This window comes from Platichthys flesus, chromosome 19, assembly GCF_949316205.1.
Source record: "Platichthys flesus chromosome 19, fPlaFle2.1, whole genome shotgun sequence".
Classification (NCBI taxonomy): Eukaryota; Metazoa; Chordata; class Actinopteri; order Pleuronectiformes; family Pleuronectidae; genus Platichthys; species Platichthys flesus.
In genome coordinates this window covers 16,072,153-16,100,093 of record NC_084963.1, presented here as the reverse complement: position 1 = coordinate 16,100,093, position 27,941 = coordinate 16,072,153, and the positions used below count along the sequence as shown (strand labels likewise).

General features: G+C 42.6%; 2 protein-coding genes across 4 annotated transcripts in view; both read left to right on the top strand.

Annotated features, from left to right (window-relative positions):
* Nucleotides 1–1,374: 1,374 nt before the first annotated feature.
* Nucleotides 1,375–7,572, top strand: dck (deoxycytidine kinase). Its single transcript, XM_062412220.1, has 7 exons — nucleotides 1,375–1,646; nucleotides 1,899–2,014; nucleotides 5,058–5,251; nucleotides 5,406–5,553; nucleotides 5,724–5,839; nucleotides 6,181–6,280; nucleotides 7,311–7,572. The coding sequence occupies exons 1-7, from the start codon at nucleotides 1,520–1,522 to the stop codon at nucleotides 7,335–7,337; spliced, it is 828 nt and encodes a 275-aa protein (XP_062268204.1). The 5' UTR covers nucleotides 1,375–1,519; the 3' UTR covers nucleotides 7,338–7,572.
* A 1,199-nt stretch (nucleotides 7,573–8,771) lies between these two features.
* LOC133974822 (electrogenic sodium bicarbonate cotransporter 1-like) overlaps nucleotides 8,772–27,941 on the top strand; it is a 31,727-nt gene continuing 12,557 nt past the window's right edge. For 2 of the 3 annotated variants that reach the window (XM_062412597.1, XM_062412596.1), the window contains exons 1-12: nucleotides 8,774–9,340; nucleotides 13,896–13,969; nucleotides 15,341–15,520; nucleotides 20,051–20,183; nucleotides 21,911–22,071; nucleotides 22,163–22,342; nucleotides 23,627–23,703; nucleotides 24,469–24,626; nucleotides 24,749–24,836; nucleotides 26,273–26,427; nucleotides 27,318–27,434; nucleotides 27,668–27,842. In XM_062412597.1, coding sequence (XP_062268581.1) covers nucleotides 9,321–9,340; nucleotides 13,896–13,969; nucleotides 15,341–15,520; nucleotides 20,051–20,183; nucleotides 21,911–22,071; nucleotides 22,163–22,342; nucleotides 23,627–23,703; nucleotides 24,469–24,626; nucleotides 24,749–24,836; nucleotides 26,273–26,427; nucleotides 27,318–27,434; nucleotides 27,668–27,842 — 1,518 coding nt within the window. In that variant the 5' untranslated portion in view covers nucleotides 8,774–9,320. Of the gene's footprint in view, nucleotides 9,341–13,895; nucleotides 13,970–15,340; nucleotides 15,521–20,050; nucleotides 20,184–21,910; nucleotides 22,072–22,162; nucleotides 22,343–23,626; nucleotides 23,704–24,468; nucleotides 24,627–24,748; nucleotides 24,837–26,272; nucleotides 26,428–27,317; nucleotides 27,435–27,667; nucleotides 27,843–27,941 lie in introns of all 3 variants that reach the window. The other variant, XM_062412595.1, reaches the window with a different exon arrangement.

Below are 27,941 nucleotides of genomic sequence, written 5' to 3'. Positions count from 1 at the left end.
CCCCAAAGGCTACAAAGCACTTTATTAGATCCAGTTCAACAAAATGAAAGCGCTGATGTTTATCCGTATGAAGCACATTGAGGACTGTAATTTGTATTGCTTGATGAATATTTGGTTTCCAGCACTTTATAATTTTCCATTGTGCTACATGCTGCCCTCTATTGTTAAAGACAAATATAGCAGAGATGAGGAAAATAACAACATTGTTCATCTTTTAACAAAAGATGAACAATGTCTTATTTCTCAGCTTCTTTGTCTCAAAAAGGCAAATAACAGATAGGTGGATATGACAGTTACTAATGTCAGCTGTTAGTTACACCAAATAAATGTTGATAAACAGCCTTCACCCCAAGAGGATCTCTGAATAATATCTTATAATACACACATTGAACATAGACCTACTTTAGTAAGTTAAAGGGCTCACAGGTGTTTCCGTGTCTCTTGTACCATGTGTTCCTTGTTTTCTTTTTCTCAACAACAAATCAAGACACCTGGAGCTGCTTGTGCTCACAGGAAATAGATAAAGTCAACAGTTGGTAACCTCAACAACAAGGTGAGCCGATAAATAGTGATATCAACCAATCCATGAAATATATAAAATGAAGGTTCTCAGTTAATAATCTCCCCTTGTCTTTCTTACCTCTTTCTAGAAACAAAAAACAACAGGAGGTTGGAATTGTTGTGAATATGTATTGCTATCTATAACTGAATTGAAGATGAAAAGATTTCAACTACACATATACATAATATACACAAGCATGAATATATGTAGCACTTTTGAAGTACATAAAAGACAAATCTGTTTCTCAATCATCGAGCTCATGGCATCTTCAGCACACAAAAATAAATTTAGTCTCATAGTGTAGGACATAAAATATATATAAAATATTTTATCTCAGAAATCTTACAAAGGATACATGATTCATAGTTTTATTTGACATTTTTGTATTTGTGTTGTTTCTTTTACGGCAGGGAAACACTGACTACAGGCCAGTTAAAAGTGTTTCATTGTTACTGCGGTGTGTGACTGTTTGTCTGTGAATGAGTGTGTGACTGTATATGTTTCTTTGTGTGACTGTGTGTGTGTCTTTGTGACTTTGTTCGTGAGTGTGTGTGTGTGTGTGTGTGTGTGTGTGTGTGTGTGTGTTGTTTCTTTTACGGCAGGGATACACTGACTATAGGCCAGTTAAAAGTATGTTATTGTTACTGCGGTGTGTGACTGTGTGTCTGTGAATGAGTGTGTGACTGTTTGTCTGTGAATGAGTGTGTGACTGTATATGTTTCTTTGTGTGATTGTGTGTGTGATTTTGTGATTTTGTGACTGTGTGTGTGTGTGTGTGTGTGAGTGTGTGTGTCTTGCAGCTGCTTCCTGGGCGGGGACCACGCGGGAACTGACGTGGTCAAACCCGCGCTTCCTGACGTCTGTTGCCGCCGAACTTTAAAAAACCAGGAGCCTTTTTCCGCCAGCAGCTTCTCCGTCTCACGTCTACCGAGCAACATAACGCGGTTAGAGCACAAAATGTCTTTGACCCCGAAGAGACGCTGCCCGGACTCACATAACGACTCACCGAACAACTCGATGAACGACTCGATGAACGACTCGCTGGAGAAACGGATCCGGCGGATCTCAGTGGAGGGAAATATCGGTGAGAAGCGACATGACATGTTTGAATCTAACTTTAAAGCTTGAACCGCTGGCGGAACAGCAGACGGTGTCACTGTGCGTAAAACCTACTGATCCCGGGCGGCCACTGCTCATTTAGCCATTTGTTTCCTGGTTTGTAAACGGCTTCCCCTTCCTTTCCCATAGCAGCAGCCTCTCTTCCTCCATGGCGCCTTTGTGTGACTGTTTGTGTGTCCTGCGTGATGTGGCTGACTGCTGTCCATGTGTGTTTCAGCGGCTGGTAAATCCACCTTTCTGCGCTGTTTGGAGCAGGAGAGCGGGGACTGGGAGGTAGTACCGGAGCCCATCGCCAGGTGGTGCAACGTCCAAACAGAGAGCAGTGACTTCGAGGTACTTACAGCGTCATTGTTCTCAATCATCACAAGTGCAGGGTCTGGTCCAGGGGCGTTGTTAGGCCTGTTTTAGGGGGGCTGAAGCCCCCCTAAAATGTTCCTCAGCCCCCCCAAATAATTATTGTGATTTTTTTTTTTTCAAACTTAAAAAAAAAATTAAACTATTGTTTTACACATGGACAAGTTATTTATAACTCTAACACGCTACATATGTGAGTGTGTTTCTGGTTTGTATGTTTTCTCCCCTTCAAATTACAATCCAATATCATACTTAAAAATAAAAGACCGGGCACTAGGACCTTGGGGAGTCTGCATCGGGGCTGTGCTGGCTTTCTCACTCTGCCAAGTAACATCTCTCATCAAGACAGCAGGATGACAGCCAAGAAGTTTAGCTCATAGTAAATGATGCACGGAGTGAAATTGTAAGTACAGGTAGTTACAGAATGTGGCTCTGTAGATGTTAACGATTGTTACCTGCTTAAATTTAGGTTTACTTGAGTGTGAACGAGCAAATTTGAAATGTAAGAATTAACTATCGACAGCTCTCTATTCTTTGCATTAATATCTATCTTTAGTCTTTAAAACCATATTATCAGTGCCTATTATTCCCTTCTGCTCATAATACAACAAATAAACAACTCAGAAGTGACACTGGCAGGTCCATTCTCCATCCATTGTGTGTGGTCCCTTTAAGAATAAGAATTTGGGAGTGAGGCGGATATTGAAAATTAGTATATTCGTCTTTCCTTTACAAGCAGGAAACATAATTTCTCTCTATTTGAAAAAAGTTTACTTTTGTGTTGTCAAATTTCACAATGACCCTGAAATTCGGTCTCTTCTGTCATCTTATACTGAATGAATGCAAGCAAAGATACAGAGAAAAATCACACTCTTTCTCATTGAACCAATCAATGAACTGTCTGAAACAATGGATATCCGCAGCCCCAAATGAGCCCTGAAGAAAAAATTTGGCGCGCGCTACGTGCGGAAACATTCAGCATCCTTAGGGGCTAAGCCCCCCCTTTCTTTCAATCCTAGAAACGCCCCTGGTCTGGTCCCTGTCTGTGTGTTGTCTGGTCCATGTCTGTCTGTTGTCTGGTCCATGTCTGTCTGTTCTCTGGTCCATGTCTGTCTTTTCTTTGTCTGTTGTCTGGTCCATGTCTGTCTGTTCTCTGGTCCGTGTCTCTCTGTTCTCTGGTCTGTGTCTGTCTGTTCTCTGGTCCGTGTCTGTCTGTTGTCTGGTCCGTGTCTGTCTGTTGTCTGGTCCGTGTCTGTATGTTCTCTGGTCCGTGTCTGTCTGTTCTCTGGTCCGTGTCTGTCTGTTGTCTGGTCCGTGTCTGTCTGTTGTCTGGTCCGTGTCTGTATGTTCTCTGGTCCATGTCGGTCTGTTCTCTGGTCCGTGTCGGTCTGTTCTCTGGTCCAAATGCTTCAGATCTATTTGTTTTCCTAGTGAGTCCTCATCAAACAAATCAGAATTTTGTTTTATAACAGTGTATGAGAGTGAAGTCGGACAACTCTGTGTTCATCCCACCCGGTTTATTTGCAGAGAAGGTTTTATCGTCAATGTTTATTCATAAAGCTAAATCGGCTGCTTCTTTTTAATGAATATTGAAGGTATCACGTGCCCAAATTGCACAACACCCCAGTTTACAATAAGGATGCACAGTGTGAAGCCAATATGATGAGCGGTTCCACAGAAAGACAGACATTAGTGGAATTAGAATGTAGATGTCACATAGAATACACATAACACAATAATGCTCCTCCAGTTTAAAAAATGCATAAATAAAGTTCCACATTGCTGAATGAACGCCCCCATTCACACACCTCAGATAAAATTGTTGAGCAGTTTTACATCAGGCGACAACAATGATCTGGTTATTGTGTTTTTGCTTCGCTAAGTTTTAAAGACTGCTTAACAGATGACGTCAAATATATGATGATCCTCCTCAGCACACACACACTTCCCAGTTTAAGATATTGGGGAGAGTGTTCATCTGTATTTAGAGTGCAGCTGCCATCTGTACTTATGTCTGCACCGGTTACCGTTATACCACACACGAACACACACACACACACACACACACACACACACACACACACACGGGGCAACAGATGGTCCCACTCTGGACAGATGAACATGCCATCATCGTGGCAGACATCTCTAACCTCCCATACAGCTGCAGCCTCACCCTCACTGACTTATTTTCAATGGTTCAACACGCCCATATTTTCAGTATCACTGTCACTGTAGCTCTAACAGGTCATTCGGGTTCTTGCTTTATATCATCATTAGGTTTACTAATCCTTGATACTTGATTTAGATGATGAAACTTTAATTTGTTGCATTTTTTGAAGAGTAAGCAAAAGATACACAGTGTTATGTTGAAGTCTGTAAGAGACGACTGCTTGCTTTTGTGGTTGAAGTGTGAGTGGCTGAAGTGCATTGGCTGAGGAGATCTTCCACCAGGTTTAAACCTAAAACTTTCGACTTTAACTTAAAAAACCCTTATTAATTATTATTTATATATTTTTTGAGTTGATCCATTTGTCAAGTTTTGCTGCGTCTTAGCTGTGATGTACTGACAGAAACACTTGTACACTTTTTGTCCCTTCTGGCTTGCTGTCATTCTGACTTTTATGACTACGAAATAGGAATTTAAATATCTGTGGTATTTAAAAATGGCTCAGTTGAACTCTTGAACTGTCGAACACTTCTGAACTGTCTGTGATCATGGTAATGTCAGTGGGAAATAATGGCGAGTACTTTTCTAAAATGTCAGTTAAGATTGTGTTTGTTGTTCATACAGCTTAGTCTGTAGATATTAAGCAGCCACTGTAAATAATGTAAAATGTCAATTTTTACCAATGCCCTTTTAATATAGTGAACATATGACCTGGAACATGAATGTCAAAGTCATTGTTTAGATTGTCATGTGATTGTGGACATTAAAACAGTGACTACAGAAGATTTGTGCACCCTTCTCAGTTCACGAGGAAAAATACAATTCAACTAAATTTTTTTTAATTGGCTATACTAGGAGCTGAGCACATCGCAGAAGAGCGGCGGGAACGTACTGCAGCTGATGTACGAGAAGCCAGAGAGGTGGGCCTACACGTTCCAGAGCTACGCCTGTATCAGCAGGGTGCGTGCCCAGATGAAGTCGGCCAACGGGAAGCTGCGGGAAGCTGAGAATCCTGTGCAGTTCTTCGAGCGCTCCATCTACAGTGACAGGTATCAGAGACGTTAATGAGGAATCTCTGAGACACTCAATGCACTCACTATTTGCGTTTATTAGGTTTGTTGATGATCGACAGTAGCGCAAAGTCTACACAATTTCCACTTTAAGGATAATCTGTTCTTTCCTTCCCCCCCCCTGATGTCTCAGGTACATCTTTGCTGCCAACCTCTACGAGAGCGAGTGTCTGAATGAGACGGAGTGGTCTGTGTACCAGGACTGGCACGGCTGGCTGCACAGCCAGTTTGGCAAGCACATCGAGCTGGATGGTATCATCTACCTGAGAGCGTCTCCTGAGGTACCCCCCCCCCCTCCTCACAGCTGCTTTGTTATTCAAGCACATCCCGTTATAGGGCTGTTGTGGATAATGGCTGTTTTCCTCTCCTGAGCTCACATAAGGCCAGAAGAGAGGATTTAGGGAACAGATGTAAGATGTAACCATGTTTTTTTGGTGTGTGTGTATGTTAGAAATGTTTAGACCGGCTGCACATGAGAGGCAGAGAAGAGGAGCAAGAAATCCCACTGGAGTATCTGGAGAAGCTCCACTTCAAGCACGAGAGCTGGCTGCAGCACAAGACCATGAAGTGAGCAAACACACGGGGCTATCGTGACGTATTTGCACCAGACAGTGAATGCACTGTAGACTATTTTGTTTCACCACATTGATTATCTGAAGAATCTTTGTTCTTTGAAAAAGAGCGCATGCATGCAATAGTCTGACTGCAGCGCGGAGACGGAAATAGTTTAAGGTCCATGTGATCTGTGCTGCTGCATGAATTTGTTTAAGAAATAGATGAGGCCATAAATGAGTAGTTTATTTGGTTCAGCGTGCACAAATGTTTTGAAGATATTCAATACAAAGTATGGATGCTGTTTCCTGGATGTGAATTAACACGATGTCCGTCTGCCTCTCTGGACTCCACAGTATGGAGTTTGACTATCTCAATAAAGTGCCGGTCTTGACCATAGATGTGAATGAAGAATTTAAGGGCAATGACAACAAGAGCACTGACATGATGGAAAAGGTGAGTGACAGTGAAGCCTTTTTAAAATATCTGAAATGGTCGTGCAATGCTTCAGTATTTCTCTCAAGTCACCTATTCCATCAGATTCAGAAAACTGTATTAATCCCAGCAGTGCAATTTGTTACAATGTCAAACCCGTTCATGTAAATAAAAAAATATTGGATCAATTAGGAGCCACAATCGGACGTCAACATGCCAACATACCAGTGACCAGTAGCCCGATAGCAGAAGTAGTGAAGGAGTTGGAGTTAGGATTTGTTTTACGAGCTGACACATAATAAAGCCGGGCTGTGGGCATGACAGAAAATTCCCTAGAGAGTACAGGATTGTGATGGCTTATGATACTTTTTACTTTCGGGACCCCCCCCCCCCCCCCCCGACTCCTCCAGGAGGAGAACAGGTCTTTTTACTGGACTTCAGGGATCCTGGAGAAGACCGTAACAAAATTATTAAAATGGTTTCTCCTTTACAGACAACCCATTAAACAACACCAAAACAAAAAAGTTAAAACAAACTTTCAAAAAGGACGTGGGGCTGAAGTTTACAGGATCAAAAAAAGTCTAATTTTTCTTTTGTAAGATTAAGCTTCCAACTTTTATGATTTAATGAAATACAAAGATCTAGTTAAGTTAAGTGTAGATTGTTGTTTTGGGGTTACGTATAAGCTCACATCAAAGTATTTATCATACATGTCTGTGGAGATGCAGATCCGATGGATTGTTCTGATACTGATTCACACCCACAGACACACACCCACATGCACCTAGGTTTCACTTGTGGTAATGAGGCCTGAAGAGCTGCTTATGTAGCAGTTTCATGTTAACAGTAAACACGGGTGCTTTTTAAGATTTCACTCCCGTTCAAATGTCATTAGACAACAAAGGGAACCAGGCACAGACACACACACACAGCTTTTCACAATTGATATAAACAGTCTTGTTTTGGGGTGCGTGTCACCCAGGGTGAACTACACAAAGGAAATTTAGACTGATGTTTGTTAAACAGTTTTCCTGTTGTCATTCTTTTTCAGGTGAAAGAGTTCCTGAGCACGTTGTGAAGATGGGAAAGTAATTTTTAAAGCAATGAAATGCATCAACTCTGACATTCTTTTGTTTCCATTCTCTATATAGAATCATTAAAAATGATCTGGCCTGTTGCATTTTTTTTAAATTCATTAACAGCTTTTATTTTTTTAACATATGTTGTGTATTTATCAATTTGAGTGTGTGTAAATGAGAATGTATGTGCGTTTATTTTTGTTCTTTGGTGTCTTGTCAATAAACCTTTTACTTATTCCAAGCGTTTTGTTTCCTCATGTGTCCTGGTGATTTGTAGCGCCTGTGAAAGTGAGAGTTCTGTCCGGCAGGTGGCGCTAGTCCCCACACCAGCTCTTCAGTCAGCTATTTTGGTCAGCTGAGCTTTACCAGGTAGTTCCAATGGGATTCGCCTTAGGCTCCTTGAAATAGGTGCTTTAATGTTCACGTTTAATGCCTCTATAATGACTGAGAAGAGGAGGCACTATAGCAGGTAAAGCTTCAGGTCTCTTTGGTGCGGTGTGTGTTTGACAACTAACCACAGTGCATGTTCAAGCTCTGCGTGTACTCCATACACAAACTCAAGTGTCAGGTGAATGTGATGCACATCATGATTTGCTGTTAAACTTGTTGGATGTGGAATTAACACCAGAAGGCCAAAAAAATTACCCTAGGCATTATTGTTTTGTTATTTGAATTTTGAATATGCCTTTCAAGATGAAAATATAGAGATCTCACAAGCTGAAGTGTTGTAACCTAACTCTGGAACATTATAACATTTGTGTGTATATATATATATATACACAAAGCCTACAGATATGTGCTCAACACAGAAATAACCATTTTTAGTGACAGTACAGTTAAACAGTAAAGGACATCAATTTATATTGATTATAAAAACTAAAAAGTACAAACAATTTGTCAACATTAACGTAAATATGAGAAAAGAAAATAACTGCGGGGGGGCACTTCATTATAGCTCATTGAAAAGTTGATTGTACATTTGGATAGTTTATTTATTTTTATTGTCTATTAGTCGGAGGGGATCCATCTACCTACTTATTCCACAAAACGTCTGTATGTGCAACGCATTTCTCACGAAAACCGTTTATCTCATTGATCTCACATCTCTGGCATGAGTTTTGTAAATTACCTGTGATATTGCCATGCCATGGACAGTTGAAAAGTTCAATATTAATATAAACTAGTTAATAAGAAATGGCAACCAGTGCTCTTTGGAAGGGACAGGCCTTCAGTCAGAGATGTGTATCTTCACTGCAAATAAACCAGGTGGGATGAACGCAAAGTTTTCAAACTTCACTCTGCACCATCGACTGTTTATAAAAAGCTCTCACTGTTCACAATAAATAGTTCTAAAGTAGCTCCAGAGCATTAACACAGAACAAGAGAACAGCCAATTCCAAACAGGCAGGTTTACAATGGACACTGCTCTGGTATTCTTTCAGATATAAATCCTGTGAAATTGGGGATATTATCAGCCATTTCAGATTTATGGATGTGAAACTTACCATACACAACATTAGAATGAAATTAATGTTATAATTCTCATCTATGAAGCTGTTGTTCATTTCGCCCTCAGACACCCTCCTCCTCCTCCTGGTGTCGTCACGCAGGAGGAGGGATGGCACTTTAAATATGGAGAGGGACACGCTGCGCACTCAGAGTCTCGGCGCACGCTTCCACCGAGACACCAAACCTGACAGTTTCCAGCCCGGGATGTGACCGTGGCACAAACCTGAGCGAGTCCACCCCGACATGAGGAGCGCGCCACACGCGTGACACTCGACCTGCGGAGTCCCCGAGAAGCCCGTCCTGCGAGAGGAAGAGAGAAACTCCTGCCACGACTCCGCTTTGTTAACTTTGGCTCAGCTGCTAAGCGCCACAGCTCCAGAGTAGGCGACGAGCTTCCCTAACCCGACTACAAGAGGTGACCTGACGGGAGCAGGAGGACCGCAGGAGTCCAGGCTGGTCGTCGGTGCGTCACCATGAGTTCCGAGAAGAACAAGTAAGTTCACGACCTTCTCCAACTTTCCTTGTTCAGCAGGCAGCTCCGTGAGGAAACGTTACCTTGCGGGTTGTAGTCCCCGCCGTTTGGCCGCTTCCTGGCCAGGTGGAGGAGTGAAGGCTCCAGGTGAGGTTCATTCACCAATGAATCTGGAGCTGGACACGTTCAAAGTTTCCATTAGAGGACTTTCTGCGCGTAAATGGGTGGCACATCTCGGTTTAGTGGTTCACTCGCACGTTATCTCACATGTACAGCCTGTTTGTTTGGCTCCTTATCACGTAAGGATTTGTTTGATTCATGCGAGCTACACTCTTGGCTGGCAGAGCCGGCTCGGTAATCTTTTTTCCACCAACCTGTCGGTATCGATTAGAGAGACTCAGGGCGCAGAGGCCAAGTGCTGGACTCCGAGTCTCTCAAGCGTCTGGTGCGACTTTATGAATAAAGTTGTGCGTGTGTTTGTGCGCCTCACAGACAATGTGGTCAATGAGCGGACACTCCTGAAATCCATATCCAACGTGGGGCAGCATGTGCGTCCACGCTGCGCAACCACGGCACGGATACAACACGGAAATGTACGTGTCTGGAACCGGTGTTGTTGCGCAATACGAGTTGCAATGGGGAAATGCCTGCCTCTTCTTTTTTGGGGCAGGGTACTTTTGCTTGGATGAGTCTTCCTCTGTGTGCTGACTGGAAATCTTCAATGCACTGTGCAATCACACAGCCATCAACTTCCCTGTCCCTTTTCAAAAGTTTTCAAGTTAAGGTGTACCTGCCCTGTTCAGTAATTGCATAAACGATAAACAATGCCAGGCATATAGCACGTGTCATTCGGTATCTCTGTCTGACCTGCTTCTTAAATCCCATCTCACAACCTGATATGTAAACCTATATCAGTGTTGTGATAATTTGTTTTCACATTTGACAGAAGCTGTAGAACATGTGCATGTAAAAGTAACCAGTGGCCTAATACAAACCAATGACCACTAACACTTGCAGAACTTAAGAGTTAAGGTCAGTGACGAGGAAGAGGAAGCATTTAATAAAATAATAAAACAAACAGACATGCACACAACAAACAGGAAAAACGATAAAGTCGGTACAGGAGCCAAAAACAAATGAAATGACCCTGTAGAGTCTGATTTAGATTTTGTTTTGGACACTTTTCAAACACAGAGCTGTGCCACAGACCCTTCACCAAGAGCATGGAACACAACAAAATACTCATTAAACAGACTTTTTAAAATCCTCTTCACACTTCAGCATATATGATGTTCTAAAATAACAAATTCAAAATAGTTTTTTTTTTTTTTTTTATCCCTTCAGTATCAGTCACCTCCTGTGGACTTGAAAGGTTCCTGTGAAAGCACTCTCGTCACTCAAATGAGAACTATACAATAAGCTTAGCTTGAGAGGTTTCTATGGCATTTTCAATACTTTGGATATTTAACATTTCATTAAACATGTTCATTTTCCTATGCTTGTTTTTTTCATTTTTATTCTCATCTCCTAGTTTCTTTAAAGCGGCCTTTGATACCTTGACATGTTCTATAAAACAAATAAACTATTATTCAGATATTGGTCCATTGTAAGTATCTGACTTCAAACTGACCCCAGCCTCTGGTCCCTCTCCATCACGGGGGTGACTAAGAATGTTTGTACTGCTACCTTTGCAGCCTTCCGGTGTTTTTAATATCTGATTCCTTGATGTGGGGGCTCGCTTTAATGTTCATAAAACCCCCAGAGTTATGCTTGTTTCTCTGCCTGCGCTGAGGGCACCTACGGTCACTGTGAACCTGGCCTGGTGGGATTGGGTGCGTCACTCTGTAAAGAGATGGCGATGATCCCTGATCCCTGGGCAGCTGATCCCGCAGGCTCCTCACGCACCGACAGGTTTATCCACTCTTCACGAGGTCACCGAGAAGAAGTGAGGTTGTATGCCAGTGCAAGATGGACGCACTGGCTGGTTGCTGTGACCCTCAGCCAGCTTTTGATTTTCGTCTTTTTTAATTAATCACACAGTTGGAAGTCATAGCAGGAAATGAAAAAAGATCAAGAAGATTTCCGGCATAGGAGTCATAGGATCCTATCTGCTCTCTGCTTTCATACAGAACATAGATTTATCCTCTGTTTTGCCTGCAGCTACCTGAAGCCTAAGTCACTTGGACTTTGCAGGCGAATGCTGAAGATGGTATCCGTAGTATTGTGTCTTGTCCACTCTTCACCAATCTCTTTCTGTTGATCCGAACCAGTCGGCCGTTCTTCTTGATCTCCCCTGCCAGTTTAATGTGTGGATTGATTAACATGGTGCTGTAGCAGCACTAAACCTGCAACCTGAGCTTCCTTTGCTCTTCAGTGTGGCCGGCGGTCTTCTGAAGACCTTTCTATGTTACATGACCGGCCCACACACACACCCACACCCCACACTTCACCTGTTGTAGAGGTTGACGCTACTAGACCGGGCTGCCTTACTGGAAAGCTTCCCACATGTCTAAGATTCTCCCAAAATACTAAATACACAATGTTTGTGTAAAAAAGGATTAAAATAACTCTTATTTGTTTTTGATGCTTTTGGATGTTTCTCTTCTTTGTCCCCTGAACCGCCGTCCCTGCGATACATGAGCTCCGAGTAGAAAACGGCGCAACAAAGGCAGCTCCCTGTAATTGGTGGTTATTTTTCTGTACACTCTGTCCTGGAGGAAAATAAAGATAGCGTACAACCACAACACGCCGAAATGTGGAGTCCAGCGATAGCGCCAACCCTCTCCGTGTGGGAACTTGACCTCTCTTTTTCATGAGCAACAATGGGCCACAAAAGGAGGCTACAGAGGCTAATCACAGAATTGCTATTGCATGTAAATGTTGGCGCGAGGCCCAGCCCACAGTGATCACTCATTTGATCTCGGGCCGGTGGCATCAACATTAGGTCTGCTATCAGCATGATGGGCTACCTCTATGTCCCTCAAGGCCAGATACCGTATCCACTGGGGAAAATTCAGATGAGCTCTTAGTGCAAGCAGAGGAACAAGTTGTATCCTTCCTGACTTTGTTTATTTAGTGGTTTGTGTACACTGCTCCCATCCCCACATTTTTTTGGGACTGTGTGGACCTCACTTGGGGATTGGTCAGTAGCAAATTGAAACTGTCCAGATGTTTATTAACAATTTAACATTCTTGATTCGCATCCGAAATCAAACATTTATGTTTTGCTGTTTTGCAAAAACTATTCCCATGAAGTGGTTGGTCAAATTTGCTGTGACAGGAGTTTAAATTTGACTGGATGGATTTATCACTGTTCAAGCAGTCTTTTGCGGTCCGTATACATCACGCCTGTCATGCGATGACGATACATTAGATATATCGTGCAGCCAAAGTATACATGTACAAAACGCATATCCATATGCACAGTACGTGCATATGCAAATTGTGTGTACTATATATATACACATGACTTAGAGATTTTAGCTTTTAAGAATTCACATAAGTCATTCAGAACTAAAAGTTTTTTCCTGGATTTTGCTTGCCACATTCTCTAGAACAAGGCGTGCTGTTTCCTCTGTACCTGCGTTACGTGTGTGATTGGAGTTTCCCCCTATGTTGAGGCTTCAAAAGTTAGGCCACTCTTAGCTGGACTGGAAGAGCCACTTTACCCTCCAACCTTCCAGGAAGATTTGGGCTCGACGATCAGAGAAAACTCCTGGTCAAGTAGCCTTGGGACCTCACAGTTAACAATGAAGTCTTGTGTTTGTGAACTAGAAGAACCAGTGTGACTGTCATTTAAATATGATAGATATTGAAGGTTCATCTTACAGTCATTTAAAGGAGCGTCCTAATTTATACACGTGCTCACTGAAGGAATAAGCTTTCTTTTGCAGTCATGTGTTCAGCAGTGAAGGTGGATGAGCAGGTGACACTTTGGTCGCGTGGGTGAGGGCCTCCCCATCACAAATGTGGGAAATGCAAATGCTTGTTTGGAAAACTGATTTCAAAGCTTGCTATGCAATAATACATGTTTTTAAACCATACTGCGTCAAATGTATTTGTCCAAAATATTGAATTCAGACATTAAAACTAGAGTGTGATAATTAAAGTCCAGAAATGATTGTATTGATATTGTTTTAAGCGTGTGGTCAATGGTAACTACTGAAATGAAAAAAAAATGATTAATTGAAAGACAACTGTTCTTAAGAACAAATGATAAGCCAAAAAAATATGACAGTTGATAATTCATATTATTGAATATAATCTCAAATGATTTTTTTTTTAAACGGACTCATGAAGATTTACTTATCCTTAAGAAATTTGTCATTTCTTCAATTTGATTTAAAGTTTATTTATGACAATATGTACAAATGGAGGACCATTATTTTCATTTTAACAACCCATAAATGCTTCCTGCTATCTGATCCCATTTCACAGTCTGCTCATCTAGAGAGAAGCCAAAAAAATACTAATAAATAATAATAATATGATTAGTGAAAGCAAATAGTTTAGTTTGACACGCATATTTGTAAACTTGCTTCTTATTTAAATGTTTTTTTTCCCTTTTTTCTTGTAGAATGGAGGATGAAGCAGTGTTGGACAGAGGGGCTTCCTTTGTCAAACATGTCTGTGACGAAGGGGAAGTAGAAGGTAACATTAGCCTTAATATATTTTACCCTTTGTCTGCCCAAGTGTTGTTCTCACTTTTATTATCAAAGATTGACAATGTCCAGTTTAGCGTAACATTTCTGAGCCGGAGGATGTCTTCCAAGTGTTCTAATCCTGTCCAGTGCGAAAGCCACAAAACAATTCATCTGGAGACGCCCACGTGCATTTAGTGAAACGGTTGCATAGTTCAAAAACGAACACTTAAGGCTGCACACAAAGAGAACCACGTCAGAGGGTTTTTGGCCTTGTGTCAAGCTGTTTGGGTGTCGCAGTCGCAAGGAGCTCTGCTCGGCTGCATGGGAATGTGCCTCGTCAGTTGCAGGGCTGCTGAATCCTAGTTTAGTTGAGGAAGCGAGGCTGACCACGGGGACGCGCGACAGATGTCATGAAAACCCACAAAGCGGTGTTGCAAGACACTCAACAAGAAAATGTGACTTTTAAAAAGATGCGATTGGAATTTATTTATTTACTCTGACGAGGCTCATTAATCAACAGCGTAAACACTGTAAAGGACCCGAGATTCGGCTGTACAAACATCTTTGGATAGTTCATGCGCGCTATTCATACCATCCAAACTAACTGTAGAATAAACCCAAGCAAACACCCCATGATCTAAAATGTATTATAACAACACGCAAATAAACTAAAACACATCAGATAAAGTGGTAGCATTACACGTTAGGTTCTGCTTTAATCCATATCTCAAATTTCTATTTAAAGGAACATAGTTCCAGTCTTAAAATCAATATTACATTAAGGGATTACTTTTAAGTCATCAGAATTCACCTTTGTTGTCAATACCCCCCCATGACTGAGTGGTCTGTCTCTGAGACCTGAGTCAGTGCCTTGAAGGTGTTTAACAATTGCAAATGAAATAAAATAATGGAATACCCCCCCCAAATAACATGGGTTGAATAGATTTTAGAACTAAAGCCCCCCAAACCCTGCCCAGAAGACCTGTGTGTGGAATGCGTGGTTAATAGGAACAATCCAAGGCTGGTCGATCTAAGCAGGGAGAGGTTTCTGTGTCTGTAATTACTTCCTGGAGAGTTTAACTCATCATTTCCTGTATGAGCTGCGATTGTAGGAAGCCGTTGGCATTCGTGCAATTTTGCAATGTGACTGACAACAAGCTATCTATGCCCTATTGGGAAATGAGCAAAGTTTCCCATTGTCAATGAATGGATTCATCATCAAAAAGTATTTCAGTCATATGAAAAGCAAACGTATCACAACGGATCGACCAGTCCCTCCATTGTTTTTGTTCTTCCAGTCGGGATGCATTTTGGGAGTAATGAGATTTCCTTTTAACAATGAGTGTAATCTGACCTGTGATTCCCCGTGATGCGGCAGGTCACCACACCGTGTACATCGGCGTTCATGTTCCCAAGAGCTACCAGCGGAGGAGGCGGCACAGACGCAAGTCGAGCCACAAGGAGAAGCGGGAACGAGCGGAGCACAGCACGGAGGGATACAAGTCGGATGGAGAGACCGCAGACGAATTCACCACCACCAGCATCCTCAAACCTCTCAGTGAGTTAGATAAACGGGGAAATTCGGCAAAAGCAGGGTACAATGTATGGGGGCCACATTATGAGTCATGATAAATGACTCATAAATCTCTAACGATGCAGAAATCTCTTGAGATGCCGGTTTAGATCAAGGTGCATTCTACAAATCACAGCCTCCATGACGTCAGTTCTTGGGAGGTAGTGATTCAGAGCAGAGAGGCCAGGGAGGGGCAACGGCCAAGAAAGCTCAGGGAAAAATAAATTGTCTGACAGGAACCTACACTCAACAGAATTAATGGAGCGAGGGAGTGGGAACATGTTGAGCACTAATCTGAAAATGACACTGGATTGGATTTGTAGTGTGTAAAGTAAATAAAAGAGGGGTATTATCCGGCCCCTTAATGATTAACACTTCTTTTGTAGGATTTGTGGGAAAGGCGCTGAAAACCAGGTAGATGGGAAAAGGGAGCAAAACAGACATTCAAGATGTCGCACACAAATAGATGAGGATGTTGCCGCACTGCAAGTTGGCCTAAGAAAACAACTTCCATGCCGGTGAAGAGTAATTCATTTTGTGGAATAACTGCAGTGATGACGCAGGATTCAATAAATGTCAGAGATGCAAAATGCACATTAAGATTGTTATTAGTCCCTGAGGTCTTCATCCTGTTGTAAGAGAAAACACACCAGATGTCTCTCCTTATACTGACGCTTAAAAAAGAGGCATGGAAGAACCTTTAATCCAACGGTCATTTTCTAGTAGAGGAGAAATTATAATTCAAAGAGTCTTCATATATAGGTCAGTTTAGTCAATGTCCCCTGGATGTACCAGAAAAGAGCTTTATAATGTGTAAACGGGTGGGAAAGTGTTGGGGCACCCATATGTGTATTTAATTTTGTGGGGCTCTCCATGCTGTCACCTTGATCTATATCACCAAACAATCCTCTTGGGTGGTGGTTTTTCTTAAGAGCTCCAAACAATTCAAGCCGTATAAAAACTGTTTACAAGACATACAATTATCAGGATTGTGGAATTCACTATTTAAAATGTTGGGGCCTGGAAATTGGGGGGGGGGTGTATTTGCACCTGAGCTCATCCTTGGTGGAAGTAACCATTATGGTATCAAAATCGAGCTGGATGATGGGAATGAGCGGAAGAGAAGAGGGGAATTTACCTCCATCAGGGCGTGTGTGGACAATGACAGCCGCAGCGTATAAATAATGTTCATTTGTTTTGTGTTGCAGTGTTTTGAGTTGATTTCATTAGCCAGAAGACTATCACGCTATCTCAAGGTGTCAATGGACTTGTATTTCCAGTGTTATTTTGAAATGGATCATCAAGTTCAAATAAAGCTCTCGTCAAATATGCAGAGACGCCGACATGTTTGCATCTTACCTTTTCCAGTTTCATGACACGTGTGAGGTGATGCTTAAAAAAAGATTTGATTAACATCCTCATTAAAAAAAAACAAAATATGATGATTTGGAGTTCCCCCTATAGCGGAGCCAGGGGCGGGGCCAGATGAGCACCCTGCTCAATTTTCCCTGAAGTACTCATTGTCAGTCAGCCTTTAATAAGTCAAATATAAAAAGTCACTTTCTAACAAAGAATGACAAATTTGTTATCATTTTCAGAACTTTTTTGAAGTAAAAAATGTGCTTGAACAAGGAATAATTTTCAAAAAGGAGCTAACACTAAACCTTGCATTACTTAAATGTGAACCTTACTGAATCAGGAATTGTGCATGAATGTTCGCACCTCTGTGAAAGTTGTGGTCCCTTTTTTATATGGCCTCTGATTTGGAAAGATATCTACCACTTCCCTAAAGGCTGTGAAAGGGACTCTGAGCTCCCCTTAGCTCCCCAGTAATTTGAACCATGTGGCTCGACCTTATCAGTTGAAGTAATGGCTCTAACGTCTAGCTGAGGGACTGAAATGTATCGGGTATTTAAATGACACACAGGTTAGATGGTAAGAAGTTGTCACCAGGTTCAACCGCATCGCCTTGTTTATTTACCCGGCTTTGATTGTCTTTATCATGTCAGGGTCACATCAAGCTGTCAGCTCACAGACGAGCACTTGCCTAATCCCCTGACGCTGTAATCCTCCTTGTTACGTGGCATGCTCAGGTGTAAACCAGCCTGCGTGCTTAGTCATACAAAGGTACCATGATCTGATAGGAGTCTAGCTCACATTAATCTCTATCTGGATGTCACGGGGGCCGAAATGATCAACGACGAGTCAAGTTTCGTTACAGTTTATTTATTTATTTTTTATTGTATATTCAAGTAGTTTCATATCTTTTATTGAGAAACCGTTAATGTCTTCACAACTATTCACTCATCAGCTGAGCATTAGTTGTGCTATAACAACTCAGAACAGGGGTCTGTTGCTTCATGAATCGGAACTTACAATTCTTTTGTGGATTTAAATTCATGGCCTAGCTTTACCCTGTAGCCTTTAATGTGTATGGTGACACTTGTGTGAACGTAAACAGCGATGATGGTGCCTCAGCCATGGAATTCATATCAGACTGCACATCAACAGTCAGCGGGACAGACGTGGGACTAAACTAAACAGAGGAGCAGGTTTTAAACTGACCTCTGGTTCACACACAGACACACGGTCTCTCCCTGCTGTATCGCCACAGACGATCCGAACTGTAAACAGTGGTGTGAGGTTGAAGGAGCGGACAGACCCTGCTGTATGTTGAGGCTCGACCCGCAACTGGGACAACCATTTTCCTCCCGTTGAGCAGAAAAGAATTTCACATTAACGTGTCACCTTTTTAATTAATATGAGGACACGTTGCATCTTGTTAACTCGTCTACTGTCCTCAGTGGAAGCCCCTTGCTTCCACAAGGAATAATTGAAGTGCATCATGCGATCTGGATCGGCATCTGTCCTTAGCTAGTTCCCTACATGTGTGGGCATGTTTGGGGGGTGGTGTAGCATTGCATACTGTAAAGCTGCAGCACAAGGTGACAGCCAGAGAGTCTGATGTGTGGGATGGGCTGACATGTACCAGACGCCAGAAACCCGACTCAAAACACACAGTGGCAGACGGAGTGCATGATACACTCCACTCTGCTGTTTGGCCCTCCATCTAAATCGGCATAATCCTGTTGATTGTGGCAAACCCCGTGGAGCTGCCCATTTTAAAGTGCATGTGTAACTACAACAAAGGCCTGGTTTTCATTGATGACAGTAGTCATGGGGCTTAAGCGGCAAGTATTGTTGTGTACACCTGGCGACAACAAACGTTGCTTGAAAAGTCAGGTTCTGCAAGTCGGACGGTTAAAGGGCGCTAAAGGTCTCATTCTTATGCTTTTGTGTTTAGTTTTTTTTAAAGCCACATCTCCTTCCTTATTCTAAAGGTGTTTCCAGTGTGTTAAAGACATTGATCTTGACCTTTGTGTAGCTAAGTTGTTCGATTTTCCCGCTACGTAGTTCCGACGGTACTATTTTAACAACGAGCATTCTAAGTTAAGCCTGGTCAGGATTAAAAGGTTACAGACACTGTTACGCCATTGAGTATTGGCCTGTGGAATCCTCACTGGTAAAGTAGATCAAGCGAATGCTGCATAAATAGCCTGTTGTGTCTTAGCGCTCCACTCCATCACCGCACTGTTGCAAAACTCTCCTACACCTGTAAGCATTTCAGCTCACAATGGAAAACCCTTTGCACAGGAAACAAAACGTTGGGGCTCTCCCTATTGTTCTATAACTGGGACTCATTGTGAATACTGGCACACCTCTATGCGTCTATAGATTCTGAAAAGGAGTAGGAGGAAAAGGAGTATGTACAGGTGATAAATTCTCCCATGTCAGTTCGCTGCCACAGGTCTTTGCCAATCCTCATAAGGAAGTGAAAGGGAATATTCTGAGAAAATCTTTTTCCGAGTGTTGTGAAATTCCTCCTCTCTTGGTTAAATACCAGCTGTCCTTTCATGGCTTCAAACCGAGTAGAGGCTGTTTTGACCTCCCTTTGTAGATCAGTATGGCCAAAGCAAACGTGTAAAGATGCCTGCGTTGCCTTTTTACATTTACATCACTGTTTTTCCAAAACACAGCTACACCTTTTTAATTTGCAGACGAATGTCACAGTTTATACATCATGTCCGCGGTTTGAAAGCCTGATGTGGACCTCTGTTTAGCTAAAAAGATAAATGGCTGTCCATCAATCTTTTGACAGTGTTGCGGTGTTGAGTCAGTTAATTTTTATTATGTGCTCAGTTTGGGGAAAAAGCTTCAACCAATCTTGTATATTTGATTTGATCTAACAGTAATATGTCATATCAGGAAGTTTTTACACAATAACTTATTTCAAAACAACGTATTAGATATTGTTCTGGGTGATCTTAGCTTCTTAATGTCGGTGAGCTGAGCATGTGACGGGGGGGGGCTTCCCACTATGGTTGTCCCTGCAGACTCCTGTGCGTCACCGATTGTAGAATTAAGCGGGTTCTCACAATTGTTATTGAGCTGGCCTTATATAAAGTTGGACAGGATTGATTTGTTGTATCCTAACAAGTCTCTTCCTCCGTGCAGTTTCTCCAGCCGAGCGGATCAGGTTTATCCTGGGGGAGGAGGACGATGGCCCCCCACCACCTCAGCTCTTCACTGAGCTGGACGAGCTGCTGTCCGTGGACGGGCAGGAGATGGAGTGGAAGGAGACGGCCAGGTGAGTCCAGTGTCTTCCAAATCAGACATGTAAAACTCCAACACCCCCTTTTTTTTTTTTTTTTTTTTTTTTTTAATCAAGGGCCTTGGGCTGTGTAGTCGACAAAATGTCCTTGCTCGCAATCCCTGTGCAGTCAGCGGAACACAATCCCTTTATGAATAATCACACTTTGTATGTGTAGGGAAATAGGCTCTACTCCAGTGAACTCCCAGTCTATTCTTATCCCACTGAGATCTGTAGTACCTACTCTGTGGGACCAGGAAACTGCAGAAACTCCCACATAGCCAGAACAGGCCTCAAAGTTACACTTAGCTCTATAGCACATTACACTTTGGCAGCAAATTGTGGTTATAATTATACCTTTTTATATTAATGTTCTAGTAGGCTTTTGGAGCCTTCTGTCTGCATGTGACCTTAACAGAAGCTGTTATCAAATGGAGATAGAGTTAGTATTGCTGCTGAGGAAGTTGAGCATTGTGATCACGTTGGTTTCTATTCCCTGTTAGATAAGTGCGCCTATGTTTCTATTAACTTCTTGTAATCTTATCTTAAAAGGGGGACAACCAGTTTTACGCGTCAGTCAGTTTACTTTTTTTTTTTTACCGCATTACTTTGTTCTGTATGTGGAGGGGATTTTTTTTTTTTACAAAGCTCCAGACAGAGCTGAGTGAAGTCTGAGGAATTGCCTCAAATCCTAGTACTTGAGTCAGCCTGGTTAATGTCTGAAGACTGCATGTCTGAAAAGGACAAACCTGAGGGGTGGAGTTGGTCTGTAGGCCTCCACTCTACCCTGCCTGAGACTGGTGGACACCTTGAGGCTAGATTCTCCCAGCATTAAACACCCGAATCCTCGACTGAGCTGTGGGTGGTTGAGGTGCATTGTGGGTAATGTGGGTGTCAGGTTTTGAAGAGGAAATGAGAATCTCTGGTTCAGGTTAATCCAATCTGATTCTCTTTTAGTTGGCTTTCAATGAGTCTGTTAAATCAGTGGAGTGGAGTTTTTTTAACAAGGTTTTGGATGGTGAAAGTTTGAGTTACATATCAGAGGAAAGTAAATGAACTCCTCGAGGTCGACAGGGCCACCGTGACCAGGCTCCTCTCCCACTAAGATCGCTGAGCACAAGCATGTCGGCCATCGCCAGAGGGACATTCTATCCTCGGAGGAAACCCCATCCCCAGGTCTCAGGAGAATGGCTCTTTTGTACTGGTGGCATGCGAGGCATCATTATTAAAAAACGAATCCTTTTCCTGAATCTTAACTCCGATATAAAGCTTTCCGTGGCCCTGACAAAGTCTTGTTTCTACGATTTGGACCGTGCGTGATCCGCTCCATGTAATACTGTTTACGTTCCAGCATGAGATGCATTTCCTCAAGTCTAGAGATTTGTTTTAGATTTCTACGCTGTCCTGCGTCCCCTATTCTTGCGCCTTGAACTGTTGCCAATTCAAAACACACTGGGGTTGTTTTAGTAAAGAAAAGAGAACCCGTCTCTTCTCCTTTTTGTTCATAGCCCGTATTTGTTCATAAACCTATAAAGCCACTATTATGTACACTTGTTTATATTATGCAGTGGCCTTTTAGGAACTTGGCAGAGAGGAAAAAAAAAAAGATTATTCACGCTCTTGTATATGAGCGTGCTTTGTGCTGAAATGGCACAGTTATTGGCAAGGTCTAAAACAGTTGTTAACAAATGTCCAGCTCCAAATATGTTTCTTCCTCTGTCCAGATGGATCAAGTTTGAGGAGAAGGTGGAAGAGGGAGGCGAGCGCTGGAGCAAGCCTCACGTGGCCACGCTCTCCTTGCACAGCTTGATGGAACTCAAAACGTGCATCGAGAAGGGCACGATCCTGCTGGACCTGGAAGCCACCACGCTACCACAGGTGGTCGGTAAGTGGTGGGGTTGCATGTGCAGAAGACCTCCCGAAACACCAGCATGTTTTGAAATGTTAAATTGGTTTCGATCTGTCCCTTCTAACAGAGACGATCACCGACAGCCAGATCGAGAGCGGTCAGTTGAAGGCGGAACTGAAGGAGAAGGTCATGTACACGCTGCTTCGGAAGCACCGTCACCAGACCAAGAAGTCCAACTTGCGCTCTCTCGCAGACATAGGAAAGAGTGTTTCCAGTGCGAGTAGACTGTTTTCCAACCAGGAGAATGGTAATCAAAAACCTTGAAATCAATTCCTTTTCACTTTTACTGTCTTTGTCTCGTCATTCGTTTGTGAAAACTCTTATACTAACATCTGTTGTTCTAATACAACCTCTTTTTCTTTTCTTTTTTCCAACCTCTCAACCTGGTGTTCCTTCGCCTTTTCTTTCCTTTCCTTCCTTCTGCCTGGGTCTGCACGCTACCTCTGACTTCCTGCATCTGGGGCGTAATAGCACGCGAGCACCCTGTGCCTTGTTTAAACCCACAAGACCCAGAGGAACCATGCGGGGTCATGAGGAGCGCCAGCATGGGATACCTCTGTAAGTGAGGTGACGCTGTATGAAAAGCAGTGTTTCTGGAACCCCCTCCAGGGCTGTGCACCAACTTCATTTTTGCATATCGCACTGGTGCTACAGAGGCTCATAGTTTCGTTGCCACAAAGATGTCGCACAAGTAAACATCTGAGAACCATCGCAGGTGTAGTGCACATAATCTGGTATGTCACAGGCTAATGACTTTTTTTACTATCAAGGCACATGAATATCAAACTTTAAAGCGTTGTTGCAGATAAACTTTGTCTCTATTGCTATAACATTACAACCGTAAAAAAAATTACGATATATATTCAAATAAGCGACTCAATTCTATATACATATTTATATCATCATAGATGGACATGTATATATATTTATAATGAATTAAGAATGTGTGTAGATGTATAAAACCAACCTGTGTGTGTGCATCACTTACTAACCCTGTCAGACCTTGCGGGCTCCTTTGGTGGACGGTTTGATTTCTGAACTGAAAATACAACTTAAAGTTTATTCATCAAGTTGTAATATCTCTAGCCGGATTGGTAGTTGCACTGAGGGGGGGAAAGGGATTTAGGTTTTGAAGTATGGGCCCTACAGACGGAGACATGGTTTGTTTTGTTTATTTATAAAATGTGGAAGACTATGTTCCCTTCCATTGCCAGTAAGTAAGTACGTTTACATTCTCGCACACTTGCCAATAGTTGCCTAAGCATGTTTCTGCTGACTCCTGCCTAAGAAGACCATGTAGCCCGGCTCTCCTCTCCCTGGAGTGCTTGAATGAATGACCATCTGGCATTAGTCCTAAAGCTTAAGCCCTGCCACATTTAGCTCGGTCCTGATGTTTCTGGCTCTCTCCGTGTATATTCCCGTTGCCTTTTCTTTTCTTGGCCTCATCTTCTCCCTTGGCCGCCATGCGTCTCACTTGAAGCTCTGCAGTCAGGCCTCTTTTATCCCAACAGTGTCTTTTATCTCTCTGCAGGTAGCCCGACGACCGCCCATCGCAACCTCACCTCCAACAGCTTGAGCGACTTCTCTGACAAGCCGGAGAGGGATCAGGTAATGCGTTTGTGTCTCTCTAGAGATGACGTGGGACCTAGTGGGTGATGGGTTCCATTCACAAAGCGCCACTATGCAAGGTCATGTGTCGGGCTGTGTGTGTGTGTGTGTGTGTGGCCGATCTTGTGAGCCTCACATACTGTCAGATAAGACCCCTGGTTCTCTCACTGCGCGGTGCAACAAAGGCTCACTGTCTTTGTCGTGCGAGTTTCTATCGTCAGCACGTGCAGTTTCTCTCTGACTCATGGCCGGGTTAAATGGCTGTGTGGTGGATGGATACATCGCTGAAGCAGTTAAACTGTAACAAGTGGCTTTAACACTGCTTTGTTCAGAGGTCAATTTGTTAGTCATCCTGCAAGTGAGGCGTTTTTTCTGTCATCCAGAGCTTATGTGTCTTTTATTGAATCTAAAATGAGCGCAGTGTGGATCATACACGAGACTGTAGATGCATTTTCACGCCCTCATGGTAAAATATGTTTATTTGGTGGCATAAAGTCAAGCTGTTGTTCGGCATATAATTGTAGGAAAGGGAGTGGACTCCCTGTTCTTATTCGACACCCAGTCAGTCCCTGCCTGGGTAAAGCAGCATTTTAACTACTGCACTTATGTGATATGTCATCTGTCATTAATGTATTTAGAGAAGTTTCAGTCTGTATGTCCTGCTCTTTTTTGAATCTGTATCTCAGAAAAGATCACAGCAACCCTCCTTGTCTGTCATTCACCTCACGTTCCTGCTCTCTGTCCTGCTCCCCCCTTTCCCAACAGCTGAAGAACAAGTTCATGAAAAAGCTGCCCCGCGATGCAGAAGCATCCAACGTGCTGGTCGGGGAGGTTGATTTCCTGGAAACCCCCTTCGTGGCGTTTGTTCGTCTGCAGCACGCCGTCATGCTGGGGGCCCTTACCGAGGTCCCGGTGCCCACAAGGTATGAATGTACAAGTGTTGCCATCACTCGGGTTGAAGTTACACATCATTCAGTTACTGTGAAACAGTCGCATTGTGACTTTAATGTAATGTTCCCAAAACATCTCATTTTCATCCTGTTAGATTTCTCTTTGTGCTGCTCGGCCCCAAAGGTAAAGCAAAGTCTTATCATGAGATTGGAAGAGCCATCGCCACCCTGATGTCAGATGAGGTACGTCTTGTTTATTATAATTTGTCGCAATCTCTTTCTTTTTAAAATGAACCCTTGAGCAGAGGGATTGACCTGGTTTTAATGGTATCTGTATTTGCATCAAGAACTTGTTAACCTCCAATAACAAGTGTGATGTGGAATTATAGAGGACCAACGGAACACTTCACTTAAGCTCCCTGTTGATGCGTCTTCAGGCTCTGATTGGACTAATTAAGCCTGGATTAATGGGCTAAAGGGCATCTCAACATGGCTAATCTTTCAGACTTTAAAACACTTCACTAAGATTTCGAAGATGCAAGTCTAGAAAGGACACTGATAGTTTTCTTTCTACGCCGTGTAAATAAACCCTGCGAGCGTAAACTTTTAGTTGATCTAACTATAGCGGCAAAAATGTCTTTACATGCAGTGTGGCAGTATTTACAGATAAATTTAAGTTTTTGACCAAGTGTGTTACAAAATTTCAATAATTAACTATTTGCTGAAAACTCAAAGGGTAACCTCTTCAGTGGTACAGGCTCTGGAGGAAAGGTAGGGAAGAGTCCATTAGATGCTTCCTCTGTCGACCACAAATCACTGGGAATCCATCTAATAGTTATTGAAATATGTTGGTGTTGACTGGCGGCCTATATTAGCTGATGATCAATATATATGTTCTGCCATCGCCTCCATCTCATCAGAGCTGCATTGGGCTGACTGCCAACACCTCCGACTTGTCCTCTTGCCAAATCTCAGCTCTGTGGCTACTGCTGTATTAATCATCACAGCAGTCTGGCCCATAGCTTGACTGTTAAGCTGCGTGTTCAACTTCAGGTTGACAAATTTGTTTTGGTGTGGGCAGCACAAATGCATTGAACCTAACACAATGTTTGTGGTTAACATCTTTCTATTATAGGCCTGTGATAGCCGCCAGTGTTTTCCTCACTTCACTTCTTTCTGCTGACTAAATCTTGCCGTGTTGTCATGAGTGTCAACAGGCCGCTAATAAGGTTCTTAATCCTGGTGGCACCTGGCCTTGCCAATTCCCACAGGCCTCAGCTCTTTTCCGAGTATATTTCCTATGTCAACAGAGCAGGATAGGAAGTGGTTTCCAGGATTTCCTCAAGTTAAACTTTACCCCCTCGACTCTCCGTGACGGTTGCGACATGAGTTTGTCAAATGTTTGTGTTTTGGTTGGTGCTGTAGAGGGTAGTACTGTACCCGTCTGTTCATGTGGTCCCAGGACACGCATCAAGGATGAAACTCCATTTAGGTACATTGTGAAAGAGTGTAGAAAATTATGCTTCACTCTGGGCCTGTGTTCCAGCCCTTGTGGGCAGTAGTCTCGATGTAATTGTGCATTTTGTTCCTTCTCCAAACCCCTGGATGAATAATTAAGCACATGTTACATTATTGATGAGGCGATTGCTAATAGGTCGGTTATGTTTGTTTGTCGGCAGGTATTCCATGACATCGCCTACAAAGCGAAGGACAGAGAGGACTTGCTGGCTGGTATCGAGGAGTTCCTGGATGAGGTCATCGTCCTGCCCCCCGGCGAGTGGGACCCTGACATCAGGATAGAGCCGCCCAAGTCGCTGCCTTCCTCAGATAAGAGGTCTGCTCTAATCCACACAGCCTAATCCAAGTCCAAGTCCCTGCATATAAATCTATTAGAAATATATTATAAATCTATTCAATGTGTTTCATGGAAAATGCAGCATGAAAGTCACATTGCCGGGAAAGTCTCTCCACACCAGGGATAGTTTCCTCTTTTTATCCGCAGCTACACATCATACCTGTATGTAAATGCTAAAAAAGTTTTTCCTTCTAGATAAGCAAATGGTTAAGTTTTTTCAAAAGCAACAGGAATGGAAACGAGTCACAAAGTCAACAAACTGTCTCACTAACAAACATTATACATAAAATATTTACCTACAATTCGTCATCAGCAAACATGAGCCTCAATGGCTGGTGAAACCAGACCAAAGTCCTTGAGTGTGCAGAAATAAAAATGAGTTCTCATGTTTAGGAATTCAAATGTTCATTGATAGGATGTGTTTTCTAAACATCCCACACATTACATCAAGTTTTAGTTCACGTTAGACTTTCTCTGGATTAAAGAGATATCAGGTGGCCATAGAGATCAGATTAAACATGTAGCTAGAGCATTGTTGTTACACATTCTACTGTATACGGTGTATATGTCACTAAAGACAATACTCACATCACACTAAACTGGATCAGTTATGTCAAAGCATAATTGGAAAGGGCTAAAGCTTGCATCTATACCATTTAAACAGATTTAATGCTCTGTGTGACATATGCCTCTGTAAAATCATGTTTATATGTCGTATAAAATGTTTATATATGATATTTGATTTGACGGCACATTTATTGAATTTGCTTGATGGACAAAACATCACTGAATCTATGACTCATAGGTTTCGTCCTAGTTTCTCTCTGTGTACTCGACTATATTGACACTTTGTCTTTTTCTGTTTTAAGGAAGAACATGTACTCTGGAGGAGAGCCACCCCATATGAACGGAGACGCCCCCCATGATGCAGGACATGGAGGGGGAGGAGGTCACCAGGTCGGAGAGGAGCTTCAGCGGACGAGAAAGTAATTCACTTTAAGATTGAAACCATCATCCGGATTAAGATCCTTATAGGATGCGATTGCTGTCAATGTCGAGTGTAAAGTAAAAATCCTAATTTGAAATAAAAAATTGGTCTTAATTTAAGTTTCCTATGAGGAAATGTTCTACACACGAATAAAGAACAAAGAGTGATTCACTATTGTTTTTTGGAACAAGTCCTTCTTTCTTTGCAGACTCTAATGTTTCTGTCTTTCAGGTTCTGTGGAGGTCTTGTCCTGGATATCAAGAGGAAGATACCGTTTTTCGCCAGTGACTTCTACGATGCAATACACATCCAGTCTCTGTCTGCCATCATGTTCATCTATCTGGGCACTGTGACCAATGCGATCACATTCGGAGGCTTACTTGGAGATGCTACAGACAACATGCAGGTAACCCATCCTCCCACACCTTATGGTGGCGTTTTATTTTATTTACAGCGATTGAGGCTTTTTTTCTTTGGAGATATCCTGGTGCAAGTTTCCTGTTGC